The 18,950-nt window shown below is 47.2% G+C and overlaps 1 protein-coding gene across 1 annotated transcript in view; it reads left to right on the plus strand.

Moving 5' to 3' along the window:
- The window catches only part of DNTTIP2 (deoxynucleotidyltransferase terminal interacting protein 2), a 30,842-nt gene extending 12,192 nt beyond the window's left edge, over positions 1 to 18,650 (plus strand). The window contains exons 5-7 of the mRNA XM_077258868.1: positions 15,060 to 15,224; positions 17,084 to 17,193; positions 17,941 to 18,650. Of these exons, the coding sequence (XP_077114983.1) occupies positions 15,060 to 15,224; positions 17,084 to 17,193; positions 17,941 to 18,034 (369 nt within the window). The 3' untranslated portion in view covers positions 18,035 to 18,650. The remainder of the gene's footprint in view (positions 1 to 15,059; positions 15,225 to 17,083; positions 17,194 to 17,940) is intronic.
- The last annotated feature ends 300 nt before the right edge of the window (positions 18,651 to 18,950 follow it).

Raw genomic sequence — 18,950 nt, forward strand, 5'->3', positions numbered from 1 at the left:
TTAATATTTTTTACAGATGACAATGGCTTCGGGGATCAAAGTGACAAGTGATGGTGAGTATGTCCTCTGTTTTATGTACTGTATGTCTATATGTATGTACTGTATGTAATGTATGTACTGTATGTATGTACTGTATGCGCATGTCGTCGCATGCAGCATGTCGTCGCATGCAGCATGTCGTCGCATGCAGCATGTCGTGTATGTGTTCTATGTATGTATGTACTGTATATGTGGGGTTTTTTTTCTTTTTTTTTTTTTGTTTTTTTTTACATTCAACACATTAGCCGGATGATGGGACTACTACTGTCCCATCATTGGCTAATGTGTCACTCACTGTCACTGTAGCAGGCAGAGCCCGATGGGACTTGTAGTCCCATCGGACATGCCTGCACACAGAGACAACGCCACCACCGCCGCCGCACAGCCACCTTCAGCACCGGCCACAGCCGCCGCACCGGCCGCGGCGGCGGGGCCGGCCGTCGACGCACCAGCGGCCGCCGCCAGGGCACCGGCCGCCGACGCACCAGCCGCCGCTGGACCGGCCGCAGCCACGGGATCAGCCGCCGCCGCAGCACATCTCAGCAAGCAGATCCCAGCACCAGACACCTGCAGTGCACAGCCCCGCCCGCCCCCAGCACAGCACAGTCCCGCCCACAAACCAGTCACTCTTGAGTGACTGCTGACTGTGCGGCTGGGACACGCCTGTTACTGACGTCACGTCAATTTCCAGAGTCTGGAAATTGACGTGACGTCGGCGGAAATTAGCGGTGGCTGCAGCATGGGGGTCACGTGACCCGGACTCAGCCACCAGCATAGCGCCGCTCACGGGAAAAAGGCAACGCAAGGTATTTACACAATTCATCAGGGGCCCCGGGGGGATACATTGGGGGGATAATTGAAAGTAGTGGACAACCCCTTTAAAGAAATGAAGGTCAGTCCGAAACATTTTGAGATCTTTGGTTCCAACCACTGTGTCTTTGTGCGACGCAGAAAATGTGAACAGATGGACTCTACATGCCTGGTTCCCACCTTGAAGCATGGAGGAGGAGGTGTGGGGGTGCTGGTGACACTGTTGGGGATTTATTTAAAAGGCATACTGAACCAGCATGGCTACCACAGCATCTTGCAGCGGCATGCTTTTCCATCTGGTTTGCGTTTAGTTGGACCATCATTTATTTTTCAACAGGACAATGACCCCAAACACACCTCCAGGCTGTGTAAGGGCTATTTGACCAAGAAGGAGAGTGATGGGGTGCTACGCCAGATGATCTGGCCTCCACAGTCACCAGACCTGAACCCCATCGAGTTTGGGGTGAGCTGGACCGCAGAGTGAAGGCAAAAGGGCCAACAAGTGCTAAGCATCTCTGGGAACTCCTTCAAGATTGTTGGAAGACAATTCCCGGTGACTACCTCTTGAAGCTCATCAAGAGAATGCCAAGCGTGTGCAAAGCAGTCATCAAAGTAAAAGGTGGCTACTTTGAATAACCTAGAATATAATAATAATAATAATAATCTTTTTATATAGGGCCAACATATTCCGCAGCGCTTTACAGTTTAACAGTTTCAAACACAACAGTCATGGGTAACAATGTTAACAATACAGTAATAAAGCAAAATAAGACAAAATAAGACGACCCTGCTCGTGAGAGCTTACAATCTACAATGAGGTGGGGAGATACAAAGTACAGGTGAATATTTACAATGATGTATTTACAATGATGGTCCAGCCCTCTGCAGGGGGTGGGGGTAGATGGTGATAGTGAATGGGCTACACACACACAAACATAAAATGAGTTTGATTAGGGAACGTGGTAGGCCGCTCTGAACAAATGAGTTTTGAGCGAGCGCCTAAAACTATGCAGGTTGTGGATGGTTCTAATATCTTGGGGTAGAGCATTCCAGAGGATTGGCGCAGCACGGGAGAAGTCTTGGAGTCGGGAGTGGGAGGTACGGATTAGTGCAGACGTTAGTCGTTTGCAGAGCGCAGTGGTCGGCTAGGCCGATAGACAGAAATGAGGGAGGAGATGTAGGGAGGTGCCACACTGTGGAGAGCTTTGTTGGTGAGAACAAGTACTTTGAATTGTATCCTGTAATGAATGGGCAGCCAGTGTAACGACTGGCGAAGAGCGGACGCGTCCAAGTAATGATTAGCCAGATGGACGACCCTGGCTGCTGCATCAAGGATAGACTGGAGAGGGGAAAGTCGTGTGGGGGGGGGGCAATTAATAGAGCGTTACAGTAGTCCAGGCGGGAGTGGATCAGGGCGACAGTGAGAGTTTTTGTTGTCTCCATGGTGAGAAAAGGGCGGATTCTAGAGATGTTCTTTAGGTGTAAGCGGCACGAGCGGGCAAGAGATTGTATATGGAAGGTGAAGGAGAGATGGGAGTCAAATATAACACCCAGACAGCGCACCTGCTTGTCGGGGTGTTATTATGGTGCCACCCACGGAGAGAGAAATGTCAGATTTAGGGAGGTTAGTAGAAGGCGGGAGCAGAAGAAGTTCTGTTTTGGAGAGGCTGAGTTTCAGATAGAGAGCGGACATGATGTCAGAGACTGCGGACAGACACTCAGTGGCGTTCTGTAGTACAGCGGGGTAAGGTCAGGGGATGACGTGTATAGTTGTGTGTCATCAGCATAAAGATGGTACTGAAAGCCAAATCTGCTGATGGTCTGTCCAATTGGGGCTGTGTAGAGGGAGAAGAGAAGGGGGCATAAGACATAATTTCAGTTGTTTCACACTTTTTTGTTAAGTATATAATTCCACATGTGTTAATTCATAGTTTTGATGCCTTCAGTGTGAATGTACAATTTTCATAGTCTTGAAAATACAGAAAAATCTTTAAATGAGAAGGTGTCCAAACTTTTGCTCTGTACTGTATATGCAGATGGGTGATTTTTTTTTTTTCTATAACAAAGAAATGTATTTATAAAAATATAAGGACTTGCATAAACCCCTTGCCAAATATATATACAGGTCCTTCTCAAAAAATTAGCATATAGTGTTAAATTTCATTATTTACCATAATGTAATGATTACAATTAAACTTTCATATACTATAGATTCATTATCCACCAACTGAAATTTGTCAGGTCTTTTATTGTTTTAATACTGATGATTTTGGCATACAACTCCTGATAACCCAAAAAACCTGTCTCAATAAATTAGCATATCAAGAAAAGGTTCTCTAAATGACCTATTACCCTAATCTTCTGAATCAACTAATTAACTCTAAACACATGCAAAAGATACCTGAGGCTTTTATAAACTCCCTGCCTGGTTCATTACTCAAAACCCCCATCATGGGTAAGACTAGCGACCTGACAGATGTCAAGAAGGCCATCATTGACACCCTCAAGCAAGAGGGTAAGACCCAGAAAGAAATTTCTCAACAAATAGGCTGTTCCCAGAGTGCTGTATCAAGGCACCTCAATGGTAAGTCTGTTGGAAGGAAACAATGTGGCAGAAAACGCTGTACAACGAGAAGAGGTGACCAGACCCTGAGGAAGATTGTGGACTGAGTCTGGTGTGGAAACATCCAGAGCCACCGTGCACAGGCGTGTGCAGGAAATGGGCTACAGGTGCCGCACTGGACTGGAATGGGCTACAGAGTAGCAGCACTGGACTGTTGCTAAGTGGTCACAAAAAAACGAACAAAAAGCCAGCTCACCAGACAACCGTTGATGGGTGCACGGAACCTCCACGCCGATCCACGTGGTGAAATATAACAATGAAGAAAAAAGTTGATTCCAGCTCCACAGAGATGCCTTGAATAAAATTGAATCCTTTATTGGTACATTTTTAAAAAGACAAAAGTTGTCATGCTCTCCATAATTAACGGGAAACGAGCAAACGTGCTCGTTTCCCGTTAATTATGGAGAGCATGACAACTTTTGTCTTTTTAAAAATGTACCAATAAAGGATTCAATTTTATTCAAGGCATCTCTGTGGAGCTGGAATCAACTTTTTTCTTCATTGTTGCTAAGTGGTCCCAAGTACTTTTTTCTGATGAAAGCAAATTTTGCATGTCATTCGGAAATCAAGGTGCCAGAGTCTGGAGGAAGACTGGGGAGAAGGAAATGCCAAAATGCCTGAAGTCCAGTGTCAAGTACCCACAGTCAGTGATGGTGTGGGGTGCCATGTCAGCTGCTGGGGTTGGTCCACTGTGTTTCATCAAGGGCAGGGTCAATGCAGCTAGCTATCAGGAGATTTTGGAGCACTTCATGCTTCCATCGGCTGAAATGCTTTATGGAGATGAAGATTTCATTTTTCAGCACGACCTGGCACCTGCTCACAGTGCCAAAACCACTGGTAAATGGTTTACTGACCATGGTATTACTGTGCTCAATTGGCCTGCCAACTCTCCTGACCTGAACCCCATAGAGAATCTGTGGGATATTGTGAAGAGAAAGTTGAGAGACGCAAGACCCAACACTCTGGATGAGCTTAAGGCCGCTATTGAAGCATCCTGGGCCTCCATAACATCTCAGCAGTGTCACAGGCTGATTGCCTCCATGCCACGCCGCATTGAAGCAGTCATTTCTGCCAAAGGATTCCCGACCAAGTATTGAGTGCATAACTGAACATTATTATTTGTTGGTTTTTTTGTTTGTTATTCAAAAACACTTTTATTTGATTGGACGGGTGAAATATGCTAATTTATTGAGACAGGTTTTTTGGGTTATCAGGAGTTGTATGCCAAAATCATCAGTATTAAAACAATAAAAGACCTGACAAATTTCAGTTGGTGGATAATGAATCTATAATATATGAAAGTTTAATTGTAATCATTACATTATGGTAAATAATGAAATTTAACACTATATGCTAATTTTTTGAGAAGGACCTGTATATTTTTTTTTTTACATATTGTACTACAGGATAGTAATACTTTTTTTGTTTTCAATATGACTTGCATTTATTTATGAAAAAAACTGAAATGTGGCAAAAGTTTTGAAAGCGTTTAATTTTTATGCCCTTAAATCTGAGAGAGAGCACACAAAATCTATATAATATAATTGTCTAAGGGGTACTTCCGTCTTTCTGTCGGCAACTTCCGTCACGGATATTCATTCGCTGATTGGTCTCGCCAGCTGCCTGTCATGGCTGCCGCGACCAGTCAGCGACGGGCACAGTCCGATTAGTCCCTCCCTACTCCCCTGCAGTCACTGCCCGGCGCCCGCTCCATACTCCCCGCAGTCACAGCTCACACAGGGTTAATGCCAGCGGTAACGGACCGCGTTATGCCGCGGGTAACTCAATCCGTTACCGCCGCTATTAACCCTGTGTGACCAAGTTTTTACTATTGAGGCTGCCTATGCAGCATCAATAGTAAAAACATCTAATGTTAAAAATAATTTAAAAAAAACAAAACAAATCATTATATACTCACCTTCCGCCGCCTTTCCGACGCTCCAGTGACCGGTCCATGCAAGCTAAGGTTGGTGTGCGACAAGGACCTGCCATGACGTCACAATCATGTGACCGCGACATCATCGCAGGCCCTGCGCGATTAGGACTTGCCGTGACGTCATGGTCATGTGACCACGACGTCATCATGCCCTCGGACCGGAAGCTGCCGCCTGAACCAAACACAGGCGACAGAACTACAAGGGGCTCCTCGGAAGGTGAGTATATGTTTATTTTTTAACCTGTGACATACGTGGCTGGGCAATATACTACATAGCTCTGTGCTGTATACTACGTCGCTGGGCAATATACTACGTCGCTGGGCAATATACTACGTCGCTGGGCAATATACTACGTGGCTGGGCAATATACTATGTGGACATGCATATTCTAGAATACCCGATGCATTAAAATCGGGCCACCATCTAGTAGTTAATAAATAACATTTCCCACATTTTCAAAAGTGCTAGGATTCTAAAAACTGCACCCCTAAAGGTGTACAAAACCATTCAAGAAGTTCATTAACCCCTCAGTTGCTTGACAGTAGTGTGGAATAAAAAAATTTTACATTTTAACTTTTTTCACACAAAAATAACTTTAAACCCAAATGTTTTATTTTCACAAGTGTAACGAGCAATAGACCACAAAGTTTGTTGTGCAATTTTTCCTGAGTACGCCGATACCCCATTTGAGGGGAAATCCACTGTTTAGGCGCATGGCAGGGCTCGGAAGGGAAAGAGCGCCATTTGACTTTCTGAATGTAAAATTGGCTGGAATAATTAGCGCATGCCATTTTGCGTTTGGAGAGTACCTAATGTGCCTAAACAGTGGAAACCACCAACAAGTGACCCCATTTTGGAAACCACACCTCTCATGGATTTTATCCAGGGTTATAGTGAGCATTTTCAACATACAGGAACGACACAGAATTTGAAAAAATTAGGTTGTCATGTTGAATACGTCGTCATTAGTGTTGAGTGCAAGTGCTCTCTACTCCAGTTAGCATTGGGTGCTCGGGTATGAACCAACTATCGCGGGTGCTCGAGTTCCCGCCCCGCATATTTAGCGGCTGTTAGACACCCCCCAAAAAATGTGAGTATCGAGTACTTGCGCATGACACAAGCCATCTTATCTTCATTAAAAATAATAACTTTTGAAAAACTCCAATTCTAGCTCCAACCCTAACCCCCAAAGAATGAGAAAAAAATTAACCAAAAAGGATTCCATTTACTTTTTTTTTTCTTTTGATCACTGTAATGGTGTCTATCACAGTGATCAAAAGGAACAAATAGGAAAAATTCCCTATTGCTGCTCATGCGCCCACTTTTTTTTTTTTTCCCCCCCTCTCCCAGGTAGATGATGTGGAAGGACTAAGCAGGAGGGACCAGTGGATGACTTGGGTATTGGGAGGGCTCGGGGGACATAATTTCTAGAATTTCTGACTTGTATAATGGAGTTGATAATTGCTGATCAGTGGAGTGTTAAGTAGCGATGATCAAGCATGCTCGGCACTGCCCTGTACTCAATCGAGCATCAGGGTGCTCGATCATGTATTGAGCAGTGCCTAGTATTGCGTAGTGCTCGGCTTCCCGTAAGTGAATTATCTGAGCCGGGCACAGAGAGAAAATGTATCCATCCTCTGTAAAAATGTTTGAGTCTGCCATTTACTTCCATTATGCCCGCTACTAGGCTGCCGTCACACTAGCAATATTTGGTCAGTATTTTACATCAGTATTTGTAAGCCAAAACCAGGAGTGGGTGATAAATACAGAAGTGGTGCATATGTTTCTATTATACTTTCTTTCTCGCTTCATTGGGGGACACAGGTAACCATGGGTGTATGCTGTTGTCACTAGGAGGCTGACACTATGTAAATATAGAAGTAGCTCCTCCCCGGCAGTATACACCCTCCGACAGGCACCAGGCAACTCAGTTTTTGCTTAGTGTCTGTAGGAGGCGGACCTGGATCTAACCCCAGATCCGCGTTTCTTTTACAGGGATTTATTGTTTGTTATTAATCATTTCCCCTTTCTTTTTCAGACTTTTTTTCTTCAGGGTAACGGTGCAGTTTTCTCACCCTGTCTTCCCCACTTTGAGCGACCGAGAGAGCAGTGTGGTATCACCCACATCGCACCCTCTCGGACCCGCTGGGCAGGACCTTGTCCCCTGTCACCCATTCGGGTGTTCAGGGTGACCCTTTCTTCGGTGGCCAGTCCTGCCCGTTTCCCCTCCTCATCCCTCTCCTCGGAGCGGGCTGAGAGGAAGACGGCGGTCACATCCAGTGACCCTCTCCCCCTGTTCAGGGGTCGACGCCGTCTTCTGCGCCGGAGAGTCGTGGCGCGGGAAGGAGGACTTCTTCCAGGACCCTCTATCTACCAGGGATCCTGATGATTCCTCATCTGCAGGTAGGGAATCTTCAATCAACAAACCCCCCATCCCCACCAATACCCTGCCCAGCAGCAATCTCCTCTTACCATAGGGGAGCATCTGACAGGGAAGTGGGCTGCATATTCGGGCGTTGAGACCACGTAGGAATGAGAGCAGGAAGGCTGGCATCTTTTCCCTCCTTATTCAAACTTGCAGGCTCGTTCGCCCGCCATTTCTCTCTGCCTCATTTTCCCTTTCTTAGCGCTTGAGCGCCCTCTGGTGGTGGCCGGAATTAGTGCGGCCGGGATGTGCAGCGTCTCCCTGCTTTTCCCTTTCTTGCCGCTTGAGCGCCCTCTTGTGGCGGTCGACGGTATAGCGGCCGGATTGCTTTCAGTTTTACAGGGGGCGTTCCTTTCTTTCCCCCCTTCGGTCCTGTGCATGCCCACAGCGTCGCACTTTCTCCGCGCTCTTTTCTCCTGCTTCCTGCTCCCTGTCAGCGTCTGCTCATCGCGTGGGACACAGGATTTCTCGGGGGAACACAGGCACCTGCGGTTACCGCTGTCTTTCACCAGGCTCAGCGCTACCTCCTACTCCACCTGGCAGTATTCTCTGGGGACAAGGTAATATCCACCTATGTCCGACCCCACCCCGGCCTTTGCCCCTACGGCCATCCATTACGCCTGCGCTCACTGTAAGAAAAAGTGGGTTTCAGGTCAGCCATCTCCTTTCTGCCCGTCCTGCGTTCCTCCCACCATGTCAGCTCCCCTGGAAGCTTCAGGGTCCCGGGATGAGTGCACCCCCCCTCCCCCGGAGTGGGCTGTTGCTATGTCTCAATCTGTGTCCGACCTGACTAAGGTTTCTCAGTCCCTGGTCCAGGCACTTGAACGCATCCCGCTTCTCTCTAATGCCACCAGTGCCACGAACGCCTCTCACGGCGATTCGCCCGCACCTGTCCTAGACTCTCACAGAGGCAGACCGGACAAAAGAGACAGAAAACGGACTTTATCTAGATCCTTCTCCAGTTCACCGGACCACATCGGGATTCCCCTATCTGCCCGTTCCCCTTCCTCACAGGCGGTCCTCGGGTCTGATGTCACCTCTCAGTCGGAATCTGACTCGGATGCAGATCAGACTTCCAGAACACAAGACATGGTTGATAGCCTTATCTCAGCTATCATTCAGACGCTTGATCTTAAGGAGGATGAGGCAAGCTCTCAGGACGTCTCCGTTGCTTTTAAACGGATTAAACGTCCCTCTAGGGTTTTCCCTAATCACAAGGAGTTTGACAACACTACCGCCACTCACTGGGAAAACCCTGGCAAGCGTTTCCCAGGCAGGAAACTGCTTGATGTGTTATACCCTTTTCACTCCGACCTGGTCTCCAAGTGGTCCGAGTCTCCTAAGGTCGACCCGCCTGTGTCCAGGCTATCCTCACAGACAGTTCTGTCTATTCCGGACGCGGCTTCCCTTAAGGACCCCTCGGACAGACAAATCGAGGCGCTAGCAAAATCAGCATTTGAGGCCTCCGGAGCCTCCCTTTGCCCTAGTTTCACCTCGTCATGGGTAGCCAAGGCTGTTTCAGCCTGGGCCAAGACCCTGCGCAGGGGCATTTCGGCCTCTGCTCCTGCTGAAGAACTGTCTGAATTAGCGGATCAGATTTCACTGGCAGGAAAATACCTGATGAATGCCTCCCTTGATGCAGCGGCCTGCTCTACCAGGGCTAATGGCAACATTGGCGCCATTCGCCGGATTCTTTGGTTAAAGGCGTGGAACGCTGACCCCGCATCTAAGAAATCGCTCACGGGTCTGCCCTTCCAGGGCTCCAGACTCTTCGGCTCGCAGCTAGATCAAATGATCTCGGACGCTACTGGCGGTAAGAGTACCTCCTTACCCCAGTCCAAGCCAAAACGTCCCTTCAACAGGAGGGGTCCCCAGTCCTTTCGTCCCTTTCGGTCTTTTGCCTCTTCAGGAAACCCCGTCCAGGACCGTTCCTCCTCACAAGGGGACCGAAGAAAACCTTCTTTCAGGCCTCCGCCACGCTGGAGAGCCAAGAGCCACCCCGCAAAACCATCGGGATCTCGGGGCCGCAGGTTTTCTAATAAATGACGGGTCGCCCCCACCTGGAACTCCTTCCAGGGTGGGAGGCCGCCTTCTTCTATTCTCAGAGGTTTGGCTTTCAGTAGTTGACGATGCCTGGGTCAGGGAGATCGTCACGTCAGGCTACAAAATAGAGTTTTCTTCGCCCCCAGGAAGACGTTTCATGCTCTCTCGTCCTCCCAAAAAGCCCTCTCATCTCCCAGGGCTTCTCCAAGCCGTCGATTCGCTCCTCGCCTCGGGAGTTGTAGTGCCGGTGCCTTTTCGTCAGCGGTTTTCCGGGTTTTATTCAAACCTGTTCGTGGTTCCAAAAAAGGACGGCTCTCTCCGTCCGATTCTGGATCTCAAACGATTGAACCGCCACCTTCGGATTCAACACTTCAAAATGGAATCTCTGCGCTCGGTGATCGCGTCCATGGAGCCAGGAGAGTTTCTGTGCTCAGTGGACATTCGGGATGCGTACCTTCACATTCCTATTTGCGTGCAGCATCAGAGGTTCCTCCGATTCGCGATCAGGGAGCATCATTACCAGTTCACTGCCCTCCCCTTCGGGCTGGCATCTGCTCCCAGGGTCTTTACGAAGGTCATGGCAGCTGTCATGGCCATCCTGCGTTCAAAAGGGATTCTGGTAATCCCATACCTCGACGACCTATTGATCAAGGGCTCATCCCAGGGGGATTGCAGCCAGAGCCTCCATCTTACTCTGGACACCTTAGTTCGCCTAGGCTGGTTGATCAACTACCAGAAATCTTCCTTGATTCCAACCCAACGGCTGGAGTTCCTAGGCATGGAATTCGATACCTTTCGGGCTCAGGTCTTCCTTCCCAAGGAGAAGTTTCTTTCTCTTCGTCGGGGTGTCAGATCGCTAAAGGGTCCGAGTCCTCTGTCCCTTCGTCTAGCCATGAGAGTTCTGGGGAGAATGGTCGCTTCTATGGAAGCGGTCCCCTATGCTCAGTTCCACTCTCGTCCCCTCCAGCTGGCTCTTCTGTCTGCCTGGGACAGGAACCCGCTTTCCCTGGACCGTCCGTTTCGCCTCTCCCCCAGGGCGAGACAGTCTCTCTCTTGGTGGACGCTGTCCACCTCCATTCTGCGCGGGAGGTCATTTTTACCCCCCCACTGGCAGGTGATTACCACCGACGCCAGTCTCCAAGGTTGGGGAGTGGTCTTTCTCCACCTCACAGCCCAGGGCCGCTGGACTGCTCAAGAGGCGTGCCTCTCGATCAACCTCTTGGAAATCAGAGCCATCTTCCTAGCCCTCATCCGCTGGGAGTCTCTCCTTTCGGGAAAGCCGGTCCGCATTCAGTCGGACAACGCCACGGCCGTGGCATACATAAATCACCAAGGGGGGACTCGCAGCAGTCAAGTCATGGCGGAAGTAGCAAAAATTTTCCGCTGGGCGGAGGGTCATGTTCCCTCTCTGTCAGCCGTCCACATCCCAGGAGTGGTCAATTGGGAGGCCGACTTTCTAAGTCGCCAGGGCATCGTGGCGGGCGAGTGGTCTCTTCTTCCAGCAATCTTCAGCCAGATTTGCCAGCGGTGGGGCGTTCCGGACGTCGACCTGATGGCCTCCCGGGCAAACCACAAAGTTCCCCAGTACGTCGCCAGGTCTCGGGACCCGATGGCCGTCGGATGCGACGCTCTCGTGATCTCTTGGGCCCAGTTCCAGATGCCCTATCTGTTCCCGCCTCTCCCTCTGATCCCAAGGGTCATAAAGAAGATCAAGTCGGAAGGGGTCCCCGTACTCTTGGTAGCTCCAGATTGGCCTCGCAGAGCCTGGTACGCAGAGCTGATAAACATGTTATCGGATGTTCCGTGGAGACTTCCGGATCTTCCGGACCTTCTTTCACAGAATTCTCGGTCGCTGAATTTAACGGTATGGCCGTTGAGGCCGCGGTCCTGAAGAACGCGGGTTTTTCTCATAGCGTCATCCAGACTATGATAAGAGCGAGGAAACCGGCCTCATCGCGTGTCTACCACAGATGTTGGAAGGCCTTTTTCCGGTGGTGTCAGGATAACAATCTGTTTCCTATGACCTTTTCCCTTCCTTCCCTTCTCAGCTTTCTTCAAACGGGCCTAGATTCGGGTCTTTCCCTTAGCACCTTGAAGGGTCAGATCTCCGCTCTATCAATTCTTTTTCAAAGAGACCTGGCTTCCCTGCCTCAGGTGAGGACCTTCATCCAGGGGGTCGCTCATATAGCTCCCCCTTACCGGTCTCTTGTTGAGCCTTGGGATCTCAACCTCGTCTTAGCTGCCCTGCAGCGGCCGCCCTTTGAACCGCTTCAGGATGTTTCCTTCTCGCTTCTATCCTGGAAGGTAGCCTTTTTGATCGCCATCACCTCCATTAGAAGGGTTTCAGAGCTGGCGGCTTTATCCTGTCGTTCTCCCTTTCTGGTCCTGCATCAAGACAAGGTGGTTCTTCGTCCGGTTCCTTCCTTCTTACCGAAAGTTGTCTCATCTTTTCATATCAACGAGGACATTGTCCTCCCGTCCTTTTGCCCTTCCCCGGTTCATCCATTGGAGAAATCCCTTCACAAGCTGGATGTGGTCAGGGCTATCCGGATTTACATCGCCAGAACTGCCTCTTTTCGTCAGGCCGATCCTCTGTTCGTCGTCTCGGATGGGCGTCGAAAGGGTCTTCCTGCCTCCAAGTCCACGATTGCTCGTTGGATCCGTTCAGCGGTTTTGGAGGCATACCGCGTCCAAGACAAACAGCCTCCTTCGGGGGTGAAGGCTCACTCTACCCGGGCAGTGGGAGCTTCCTGGGCAGTTCGTCACCAAGCTTCGGCCTCGCAGGTTTGCAAGGCCGCTACGTGGTCTTCCATGCACACCTTTGTCAAATTCTACGGGGTGCATACTCAGGCTTCCGCGGACGCGAGCCTGGGTAGGAGGATACTGCAGGCGGCGGTTTCTCACCGGCCAACCTGACTCCTCTTTTTCTGCAGAATACCCGCCCTAGGGACTGCTTTTGGACGTCCCATGGTTACCTGTGTCCCCCAATGAAGCGAGAAAGAAAGAGGGATTTTTGGTTCTTACCGTAAAATCTTTCTTGGAGCCTTCATTGGGGGACACAGCACCCTCCCTTGAAGTTGTACCGTGTTGGCTAACGTGCCGTTGTTGTGGGTTGGTACATAGGTTGAGTTTTATATTACCTGTTCCTACTACTGCTTTTGCACCAACTGAGTTGCCTGGTGCCTGTCGGAGGGTGTATACTGCCGGGAGGAGTTACTTCATTTGCATAATGTCAGCCTCCTAGTGACAACAGCATACACCCATGGTTACCTGTGTCCCCCAATGAAGGCTCCAAGAAAGAGATTTTACGGTAAGAACCAAAAATTCCTCTTTTCCTCTATTTGTCCCACTCCTGGTTTTGGCTTACAAAATACTGACCAAATACTGATAGTGTTACGGCAGTCTTAGGCCATGTTCACACTCTGCGGCGTGCTCTGCGGGTTTATCCCGCAGCGGAATTGATAAATCTGCAGGGCAAAACCGCTGCGGTTATCCCTGCAGATTTATCGCGGTTTGTTCCGCGGTTTCCGCTGCGGGATTACTCCTGTACTATTGATGCTGCATATGCAGCAATATGCAGCATCAATAGTAATGATAAAAATAATAAAAATTGGTTATACTCACCCTCTGATGTCCGGATCTCCTCGGCGCTGCACGCGGCGCTCCGATTCCAAAGATGCTGTGCCGAGAAGGACCTTCGTGACGTCACGGTCATGTGACCGCGGCGTCATCACGGTCATGTGACCGCGGCGTCATCACGGTCATGTGACCGCGGCGTCATCACGGTCATGTGACCGCGGCGTCATCACGGTCATGTGACCGCGGCGTCATCACGGTCATGTGACCGCGGCGTCATCACGGTCATGTGACCGCGGCGTCACCACAGGTCCTGTTCGCACAGCAAACCTGAGACGGGACAGCCGCGTACAGCGCTGAGAGGTGAGTATAACATGATTTTTTATTTTAATTCTTTTTTTTTTTTTTACACTATTTATGGTTCCCAGGGCCTGGAGGAGAGTCTCCTCTCCTCCACCCCGGGTACCACCCGCACATTATCCGCTTACTTCCTGCAACGTGGGCAGAGCCCCATGCGGGAATTAAGCGGAACAATGCATTTCTATGGGTGCAGAATCGCTGCGATTCTGCACAAAGAAGTGACATGCTGCGGGTTTTAAACCGCTGCGTTTCTGCGTGGTTTTTCCCGCAGCATGTGCACAGCGGTTTGCGGTTTCCATAGGGTTTACATGTTAATGTAAACGCTATGGAAACTGCTGCGGACCCGCAGCATCAAAATCGCCGCGGATCCGCGATAAAAACCGCTAAGTGTGAACATGGCCTTAGAGTTGAGCGCATCCAACGTTCTCAAATCGAGTACCGAGCACTCAAGCTGAAGTGCTCGATCAAGACTACTGTTAAACAATAGTTTGCACTGGTTGTGCACTGCTTCGATGATCCCTTCTAAATCACTATTTCCCCCGTGTAAAATAATGACCGTTATACTAATTCGGGGCGTGCGCTGTTCCAGTGATGACGGCACTGGCTCTCCCAGTGCTCGCGTGACATAGCAATCAGCTGTTGATTTACCCTCCCTTCCTTGCGACATAACTGAGTCCTGGAAGAAGTGACTGCCTCCTCCGGATGCCATTTACGTCCAAAGGAAGTGAGGGTGAACTGGCCGCTGATTTATGTCACGAGAGCCAGTGCCGTCACCGCTGGAACAGCGCACGCACCGAAGGCGAGTATAACGGTTGTTAATTTATATGGGGGAATCGGCGATTGAGAAGGGATTGTCTGAGCAGTGGACATCCGCTGTAACTGATAGGCATGAGGTTGGGGCAGCGCAATGTTCCGAAGCGCTCTTGTAAAAATTTGCCACATCAGAAGTCCTCATTTCAATAGCTTACATAAAATCATTATGCAGTACTCGTTAAGGGGTAATCTGTTTTTTTTTGTTTTGTTTTGTTTTTTTTAATTATATAAATGTATAACTCCTACCTTTCACTTAGCCTATATTAAGTGTTTAATAATGGCGGCTTTTTTTTTGTCTTGTGATGGCTGCACTTGTAAAAGTTTTCCCATCAGCGATATTCTTCTCCGCAGGGTAATATTATGGTAATAACAAATCAATAGTTTCCACATTTACTCACTAGTTATGAATACTTGCCTTCACTTGTACTTGTAGGAGGAATGGGATAAAACATCTGGAAGAGGATGGTTTGACATGAAAGCTCCAGAATTGACAGATGAGCTGAAGAACGATCTGAAGGCTCTGAAAATGAGGTCTGCGATGGACTCTAAACATTTCTACAAAAAGAACGATCGGGATGGATTTCCAAAGTATTTTGAGGTATGGAAAATTCTCTGGACAGTCACATAAAATATGCTACAATTATCCCATCCCTTGCATTGTGTCCTCAGATAATTATATTACCGGTGATTAGCACAACTGTAATTTTGATGGAAAACTCCTTACGTTAAATTAAATGATTGAAATCCTCATACACTAGAAAATACAAGTGCTTCTCACAAAATTAGAATATCATCAAAAAGTTAATTTATTTCAGTTCAATACAAAAAGTGACTCATATATTATTTAGTCATTATAAACAGAGTGATCTATTTCAAGTGTTTATTTCTGTTAATGTTGATGATTATGGCTTACAGCCAATGAAAACCCAAAAGTCATTATGAGTAAATTAGAAAAAATAACAAACACCTGCAAAGGCTTCCAAAGCATAAAAAGGTTACTTAGTCTGTTTCAGTAGTCTCCACAATCATAAGGAAGACTGCTGACTGGACAGATGTCCATAAGGCAGTCACTGACGCACTCAACAGGGAAAGTAAATGTTGCATTTCATTTGGAAACCAAGGTCCCAGAGTCTGGAGGAAGACTGGGGAGGCCACAATCCAAGCTGCTTGAGGTCTAGTGTGAAGTTTCCACAATCAGTGATGGTTTGGGGAGCCATGTCATCTGCTGGTGTAGGTACACTATGTTTTATCAAGACCAAAGTCAGCGCAGCCATCTACCAAGAAATTTTAGAGCACTTCATGCTTCCTTCTGCCGACAAGCTTTTTGGAGATGGAAATTTAGTTCTCCAGCAGGACTTGGCACCTGTCCACACTGCCGAAAGTACCAATACCTGGTTTAAAGACAACAGTATCACTGTGCTTGATTGGCCAGCAAACTCACCTGACCTTAACCCCATAGAGAATCTATGGGGTATTGTCAAGAGGAAGATGAGAGACACCGGACCCAACAATGCAGAGGAGCTGAAGGCTGCTATCAAAGCAACCTGGGCTTCCATAACACCTCAGCAGTGCCACCGGCTGAGCACCTCCATGCGACGCTGCATTGATGCAGTAACTGATGCAAAAGGAGGCCCGACCAAATATTGAGTGCATTACTAAATAAACATTTCAGTAGGCCAACGTTTCAGAATTTAAAATTCTTTTTTCAAGCCGGTGTTATAAAGTATTCTAATTTACTGAGATAATGACTTTTAGGTTTTCATTGGCTGTAAGCCATAATCACCAACGTTAACAGAAATAAACACCTTCAAATAGATCACTCTGTCTGTAATGACTCTATATAATATGAGTTTCACTTTTTGTATTGAACTGAAATAAATGAACTTTTTCATCACGGTGTATATGCAGGTGGGCCTCGTGTCTGATTACTACAAAATTCTGCTACAGAATTATAAAGTATCTGTCTGGGGGGTGGTCCCCTGTGATTGTGCAGCACACCCTTTATTTAGTCCTTTTTAGTTTGGGCAGAAAATGCTGAATTGTTAAAATATAAATAGTCCACTATTTCAGCACCCCCTTCTTAAATTGTTCCTGTGTAAACTGAAAAAAAACAACCTTATACTCATCTCGCACCCGGCACTTGCCAGATTTACGCTGAAGCTCTCACGCAGCATAACAATAATGGCCTGCAGTTCTTGCACTGCCCTAAGATGTCCGACATCGTTGGAACAGTGCTGGAGCTGGGTGTTTTTTTTTATTTTACATGGGCGACTACAGCATTTTAAGAACGGGTTGTTCAAGTAGTGTAACTTTACGTTTACTTTTACATAGAGCTTTTAGAAAACCCAACTGTTAATATTGAATAAAATGGCTGCTTAGTGGATTGTAGTGGGGTTTTTTTTACTTTTTTTTTTTTTTTTTTTTTCTTTCTTTCTTCTTTGTCACTTTTCTTGATAGGTTGGTACTGTGGTGGACAACCCAATAGATTTCTATCATTCCCGAATTCCCAAGAAGAACAGGAAGAGGACAATTGTGGAAGAACTTCTTGCAGATTCTGAGTTTAGGAGGTAATCATAAATAAATAAAAAAAAATAAATATATATATATATATATATATATATATATATATATATATGTATATGTATGTGTTATCTGAGAATGGATATGTTCGAAAAATATGAGTCTCTGCGATTGCATGTCTCGCTGCTATTATACAGCTGCAACATATGCAAGGATTGCCTAACAAACGGGCAGTCCCTGCATTTGTTGTTGCGGCTGTCAAACAGTCACGAGACAGTGTCTTAGCACTCTGATGACACTCTGTTAGAGCCCGAGCATGATCCCATAACACCTTATCAGAGCACGTTCGCTCATCACTTGTAGGGAATAGTGTAGTGTAGTATATATCTGTACAAAAGGTTAATAGAGGAGAAACCCAAATGTCAGTGCAATGTAGAAACATCACATTTTATCCATCTTAGCCAGGAAAGAGCCACTTATTTGTCACTTTCTGAGACTTGGATACATTTATTTATTTTTTTCTGCACAACTCTTAAAGGTGTAGGGTATAAAAAGTTGGTTATCTGGAACCTGCATATATATCTTTAATAGTGATGAGCGAATATACTTGAGATTTCTCGAGCACGCTCGGGTGACCTCCGAGTATTTTTTAGTGCTCGGAGATTTAGTTTTTCTTGTCGCAGCTGAATGATTTATATCTGTTAGCCAGCATAAGTACATGTGGGGGTTGCCTGGTTGCTAGGGAATCCCTAGCACTAATCTTTAACACTTTTTTTTTTTTTTCATACTTTTAGAAACAACAAAAAGAAGTACAAGGAGATCATTGCAGAAAAGGCTGCCCGCGCAGAAGGCAAAAAGTTTCGCAAGAAGAAAAAGTTTCGGACATAATTTCCTTCCTTCTTTCTATGTCCTGGCTGGTGTTTGTCCTGCTGTAGGCGGCTGGCTGTGTGTATACTGCGCTTGTAACTAAACCTGAGGACTGCGAGAAGAAATCTGTACTTTACACCCATTGTGGAAAAATATATTGAACGTAATTTTTGTTAGGTCTGCTATAAATATGAGAAAATCCTATTTTTATATACGAGATCGGCAAAAAAAAAAATCCAATATTTCCATTAATTTAAGAATCTGCTCCGTGTCCCTAACTTAAATACACCGCTCATTTTCAGTATAGCTTTACAAAAAAACAGTTTTTAGTCTTTACAATAATTGAGACTCAGACAAACTTTTAATGATGAGACCCTGTGATCTCAATGTATTCTTGGTACCAAGTTGTCAGGAATATATCAGCATAATCATGAATACTGGGGTCTTGAAAGACACAGGATCAAAATTCTATTTTAAATGATACCGGGAACTTGCCACTGATCAGACGCATGCACAGGATGGATACAAAATCCACCTCAGTGACTTTTGCTCTGCTGTTTTTGGATCTCCTATAATAGTGAAGAGACCTCCGCAGTCACAGCAGTCACATAACCTGGTAGGATGGAGGTTGTTGGACAAAAAAAAAATATTTCTTATTTTAAAGGGAACCTGTCACCCCGTTTTTTCCGTATGAGATAAAAATACTGTTAAATAGGGCCTGAGCTGTGCATTACAATAGTGTATTTTGTGGACCCCGATTCCCCACCTATCAGAGATGCAAACTCTGCTTCAGGAAAATGGCCGCAGCGATCTCCATCTGAGCACGCGCGGCATCCCACGGCCATTTTCCTGAATCCCCGGGCAGCAGAGCGCTCGATCTGCGCACGCGCGGCCACAGGAAGATGGCCGCCCCCACCGATCACCAGGGGATTAGCGC

Source organism: Ranitomeya variabilis, chromosome 4 (assembly GCF_051348905.1).
Source record: "Ranitomeya variabilis isolate aRanVar5 chromosome 4, aRanVar5.hap1, whole genome shotgun sequence".
NCBI lineage: Eukaryota > Metazoa > Chordata > Amphibia > Anura > Dendrobatidae > Ranitomeya > Ranitomeya variabilis.